Raw genomic sequence first — 5,847 nt, forward strand, 5'->3', positions numbered from 1 at the left:
AAAAGGTTAAGCTGTGCGGTTTCATCTTTCATTTTTCCAAACACATCAAAAAGATGAGAGTAAAAGGGGATTCTACTCACATGCAATTTTTTTGACAGCTGTTGGTAAAGCAAAGTTGTGAGGTTTTAAGTATTTAATAAAACAAAAGCATCCTGCACATCAACTTGAGTGAATACAATCAGAAGGTTGCAAAAATAAAAATACAAGCATTCCCATGCCGTTTCAAATTGCAGGAGTTCCACAGTCACTTAATTCCCATGAAGACAGAGTTATTGTTTCCAATATAGAAGCAGTGCTGGCAGTCTCTGATCTTTGAAGTTTATGGATGGGATTGGGGCAAGAAGCAAATAAGAAATGCCTTATAAACTAAATTGGATTTCAGACTCATGAATGTGTGCAAACAAATTCCCTCATCACAAATCCTGCCTGTTTTATGCCAGAATTCAGGTTTAATTGGTACACTCTTGAGAAAAGTGAGCATTATCTAGCTGAATGGTCTCTCTTCCAGTGATGACAAGGGTCTTGACCTGAGTGAAGTGTGTCCAGGGACCCATAAACCAGTGTGAAAACTATGTGTTCAATGCTGCCAGTTGCAACACCACTTGTTACTCACATTCAGTACTCAGGCCCTTCCTGGAGCAAAGCAAGCTGTATATTTGATGTGAATAAAAACTTCAGAGAGATCAGAGTTATTTGTGTTCCCATGGCCCATTTCAAAGAATGGGTCTTGAACGAAGAGACCCCAAGCACCTTTCTCAGCTGGTCAGCCTGAGAGAGGACTAGGGGGACTGGAAGAGGAGTAATGGCTGCACAGTCATCACTTAGGGCTCTGGCTCTTTGCCTCTCTCAGATGTGACATCTGAAGAGGCAAATATCCTCCTAACTGAGCATGGACAGAGCACAGAGCCCTTATGCTGTGGGTAGGGAACTTCAGGTTTTGCTGACTGCTCTGGAGAGGAAAGATTTCCCCCCACCTTTCCCTACAGTAACTTTCCGTATCTGCTTCAAACCAGCATGAGAGCAACAACTGTTCTTACCAGTCCATCTAAAAGAGCTCTCCACCTGTGTAACTCTCAGCTTCACATACCAAGGCAGACTAAAACCAGCAGCAGTCTCTGTGCATGTGCTTGGCTATGAAGGTCCAGGGACTCTGACCCCAAGGATACAGAAAATTTCTCTAGAAAGATCTATCCAGCACTTCCCATCAGTCTGACATATAATCTTACAAAGAAGCATCCTTACTTGTTTCATTGAATGTGCTTGGATCCGAAGAGAAGAAGAGGACGTCGATCAGATTGGAGGCTGGACCGCTGTGATACTGCTTTAGTGCATTTAAAGCTCTGTCAAAGAAAATAGCCAGTTACATGCGCAGCATGAATTCCTAGAGAGATTCCTGCTCACTTTAGGGCTGAAGCCTGTGGGCACAGATTCAGCTTTTTCCAAAGCTGAAAAATGCTACTCCACAGCAGACTAATCCTATCTAATTGCTGCATCCCCCAGCCCTCACACCCCCACCTACCCCTTATGCTGGTCTGATTTCCACTTTTTACTATTACTCCAGTTGGATATATGCAGACCCTGGGTTGAGCTTTTTCAGCGCATTAATTCAGCAAAGAGCTACTCAGTTCTCCTGCCAGGATGGAAAAAGCTCTCTACAGAATCCAGTGGGAACCAGAGGTGATACAACACAGGACAAAAATATGTAGCTGAGTGTGAGAGAGGAAGAAAGAAGAGCAGGACCATAGCAGCCAACAGGTAGAAAATTTATGCTGTTTTGATGCTGTAGATTAACATATCCAATCGACTTATCTTGGAATGGGCTCCCTCAGCAGTTAGTAGGAAAAGAAAGGCACATCCAAAAGGTGGATACCTCCTCTAAGTGGAGCTGCTATAGGAGTAAGAGGAATAAGATAGGAGAGAAACCAAGCCTAGTGAAATAAGCCTGTCTCAGAAGAGCTCTTCCAGAATAAACCTGGCCATTTTCAATTGGCTTTGAGCACTCCTGAGCAGAGTCACTGTAGGAGAGAGAACTGCAACCCCATGGTCCTTACTTTTTCAGCCTGTTGTAGGTGACATCATTGGCTAATTTCAGCAGGCGGTAAGAGCACTCTCGGTCCAAGCTCAGCATGCCATCTCGAGACTCCTCAAAGGCAACAGTCACTGCTTTGGAGGTGATACGTGTTACAATGCCGGTGGAGAGCGGATCATTGTGGCCAGCTGAATCGTAAAGGCCCACAATATCTCCTGCAAAGACAAGTTTGAAGAGAGAGAACGAAGTGGGGCAAATGTTTTGAAAAGAAGCATTTTCGGTGAGACCAGCAACCAAAGGAGAATAGCCTCCTCTTAGCAAACAAAGAACACACAACAAGAGAGAGCAAAAGGACAGTTAGCAGTGAGAAGACACCGGACAGCAACTAACCAGCTGCCTTCAGACCTCCACACACCACAGGTCTTGGGGTGGAGACCAGCAGTGCTCCCCATAGCCAGAGCTGCTCAGAAAGCCAACACGCTTTCACAAAGATCTTGGGAGAACCTGACTTCTCTGAACATTCAGACAAACCATTTTACATCAATTGTATTTCTTTAATAATAGCCAAGGAGTCTGCGTGACAGTACGTGCTTCCCAGATGACTGCTATATGCCAGTCAGAGGAACTAAGAAAGACCAGAGATTTTTGAGGACTCACTACAGCTTTTCACAGTCACTGTGAGATTACGAAAGAAAGTGGAATTGCATAGTGTAGAGGTGAAACAGATTTTCAACAGGATGTCTGACTAAGTTTATAACTTATCTGGGGCTCGCATTCATTGAGGATTAAATTTCAGATTTACAAACTATGGGAAGATTTCCTCCACAAGGTCCATCAGCTCTTACGCTAAAATGCTTGCATCCAGGAATAATTTACTGCTATGGCAATGTTATTTCTCTTTGAAGATCACTGGCGGATGCTCTCAAGACTGAGTTCCCAATCTGCAATGAGCCATTTTAATTTCAAAGGTCAGCAGCTTGGAGGCCTGGGTGACAAAGAGTGCATCAACAAACTGAACTTCAACACACTTTGAACCGGCACCATTGTGCGACCAGGGTCAGAAACATTATAGTTCCCCATGATGTGCCTGCTTAGCAAGCTCAATGACCTAGCAAACTAAACCAATAAAATTACTAAACTAAACCAGAAAATTATCTGGTGCAGCCAGCTTCTCTTTTGTGGACCAGTTTTGGAGAGTGCAAGGCAATACCCTCATTGCCTAAGGAAAAAAGAGAAGGGTCTCTGGAGAAGAAAAATAGCAGGTGTATTGCAGACTCACTCCACAGTCAAACCCAAGTTCTTCCGAGGGGTAAGCCTGCACAGTTGGTTACAGCATGGCAGACAGCATCCTCACCCTCCTCGGATATCAGCAAGAGAGGCAACAGCTCAGCTCTGACAGTCCTGGTCATGAATTCATGGAAGTGATGGCAGACGGTGAGACATGAGTGAAAAGGGCGCTGGCTCACGTGCTAATGAGTCTGTATTTCTCTGGTACCTGCATTTTCAATAGAAATCCAGGCATGTAGCTAATAACAGCACATATTTCACCTTCTCTTCCTTGCCAAAAATAAGAGGAAAGGGAGAAACATGGCAACTCAGGAAGGAAAAGGAAAATCCACTTTCCATTTTGCAAATAAAATGTAAGTGACAAAAGCTCCTTACCTACCGCAAGACATAAGCATGAACACTTTGGCTTGTACAAAGAATGCCAGGAAATCTTTAACAACGAGAGATCAGGACTTTGTTTTTATTGTTTCAGATAGAGGAGAGCCAGAATTTTCATCACCAGCACTACTTTCTGGTGCAACATGTGTCTGTAATAAGCTGAGGGATAAAGAGGCCATTTTCCTCTAGATTCATCCTGTAGCCATAACAATCTCTCCCCTCCTTTCTTGCATCAATTTCTCAGTTCTTACAAGTATCACATTAGAATGACGTTAGGAAGAAGAACTGGTCATCTCTATGTACTTTGCACTGACAGGAATACCACTTACCAGGCCCAAAACTGTTATAGGGCAGCTCTGCATCTGAATCATATTTTCTAGGCTGAAACGTCACAAGCAGCCGTCCGTAGAGGCCAGTTCTCTGGCTGGCAGCTTGGAGTTTTAGCAGGCAGACACCTCTGCGCTGCAGTTCCTTCAGGGAGATGCTTTCCTGCCATGCCCTGGAAACCACACACAGACATGAAAACCATTTGCTGGACTGAAGCTGAGATTCAAAGATTCAGATGACAAAACAGAAAAAAGCTGGGGGAGGAGATGGAAAAGGAGGAGAAGGACAATGGCAAAAGAGACATTGGCTTGTTGAAGTGTGGGCTTATGCAATCACTTTGTACTGATGTAAGTAGATTGGCTTCCACAGGCTTATTCTGGGAAACAGGGTGACACTCACAGAGCCTGGAGAAGAGGTAACATCTGTTTAAGTGTATTTTCCTCTCTCCTGTCTGGGTGTGAAAAGAAAGGATGTGCCTAGTTACCCACGACCCAGGAGAGGACAACCTGAGTTTTCTCCTATCACATTTAAGGGCTAAAATGGAAGATTTGCCATTTTTTACATGAAGTTGTGCTAACCTCCAACAAACACCACACACACGGCTGCACAGAGCAGAGGAATTGGTATCTGGTGCAGACTTTCAGGCTACAAGTGACCATGGCAGAAAACCCAGACTGGAGCTTTGCAGACTGCTGTCCTTTGGGGGCAAAGTGTTCTGCAGCAGCTGTGTTTGCTCCACAGTTTCACTTGGGGCCTGTGGAGGCATCTTTATTTTTGTATAGATTAAAATAAAAAAGAAAATCCCCCAAGTTTATTCTCCTTAGTCCCCCAGTTTAGCTTGTTTCCCTCAGTTTGGCTTGTTTCCTGTAGGTTGGTTTCTAGGGAGCTGAAGTGTCAGGAAACAGGGCAATAGGGCAGCGGGGCAATGGCCCTGTCCTGTCTCCTGGCACCCTTTGTCCTCTGGGCTGGGTAAGGCCAGGCCTTATTGGCACCAGAAGTGGGGGTGTCTGTGCCCCCAGCATGGCCCCACGCAACCTGGGGGCACCTGATGACACCCCCACCCTCCCTGTCACCACGAGGCCACATGAGTCAGGTGGGATTATGCTTTCAGCTCAAGCCCTGTGGCAGGAAGGCAAAGCTGGGTGGGGGCTGCAGGAGGAGATTGGGAGCCCCAAGATGTTGCTGATGTGAGCTTGGATCCTATACGTGACAGCAAGCTCTGAGGATTCCCACATGGATAAGCTGGTCCTATAGGGGTGAGTCTAGCATGATTTCCCATAGATTGGAGCAGGCCCTATGGAGTGGGTTTCCTATTGGGATGTGCTGGTTATACAGGAGTGAGTATGGCAGCATTTCCTATAGGCGACAGGAAGCTTCCCCCAGGTGACAGGTGATCGATCATACAGGAGTGAGTCGGCGAGGTTTCTTATCAATGACAGCAAGTCCCTTAGAGGTATATCCATCACCCTTCTCCACAGGTGACCGCAGGCCCTATAGGGGTGCCAGCGGGGCTTCCCATATGTAATAGCAGGTGCCCGGGGACGGTCCATCAGGGTTCCCTATAGGTGAGAGTAGGCCCTATAGGAGTGAGGCCGGCAGCGTTTCCCATAGGCGACAGCGGGTCCCGCCAGGACCGGTGCGTTAGGGCTGCTATAGGTGACAGCAGGCTCTATAGAGGCGAGCCAACACGGTTCCCCACCGCGGGCGGCCCGGCGGTACCTGCTCTCGGCGAGCTCAGCCTCCCGCTCCTCCCGCAGCAGCTCCAGGTGCCGCTCCGCCGCCTCCGCCGCCATGGCCCTTCGCCCCGCCGGGCACTTCCGCTTCCG

At 46.9% G+C, this 5,847-nt stretch overlaps 1 protein-coding gene across 2 annotated transcripts in view; it reads right to left on the minus strand.

Moving 5' to 3' along the window:
* IGHMBP2 (immunoglobulin mu DNA binding protein 2) overlaps nucleotides 1-5,831 on the minus strand; it is a 43,484-nt gene extending 37,653 nt beyond the window's left edge. For both annotated transcript variants that reach the window (XM_056353577.1, XM_056353576.1), the window contains exons 1-4: nucleotides 5,741-5,831; nucleotides 4,024-4,193; nucleotides 2,052-2,244; nucleotides 1,243-1,340 (exon numbers count right to left, since the gene is read on the minus strand). In XM_056353577.1, coding sequence (XP_056209552.1) covers nucleotides 1,243-1,340; nucleotides 2,052-2,244; nucleotides 4,024-4,193; nucleotides 5,741-5,814 — 535 coding nt within the window. In that variant the 5' untranslated portion in view covers nucleotides 5,815-5,831. The remainder of the gene's footprint in view (nucleotides 1-1,242; nucleotides 1,341-2,051; nucleotides 2,245-4,023; nucleotides 4,194-5,740) is intronic.
* Between the last annotated feature and the right edge of the window lie 16 nt (nucleotides 5,832-5,847).

This window comes from Falco biarmicus, chromosome 10 (genome assembly GCF_023638135.1).
Source record: "Falco biarmicus isolate bFalBia1 chromosome 10, bFalBia1.pri, whole genome shotgun sequence".
In the NCBI taxonomy this organism is placed as follows: domain Eukaryota; kingdom Metazoa; phylum Chordata; class Aves; order Falconiformes; family Falconidae; genus Falco; species Falco biarmicus.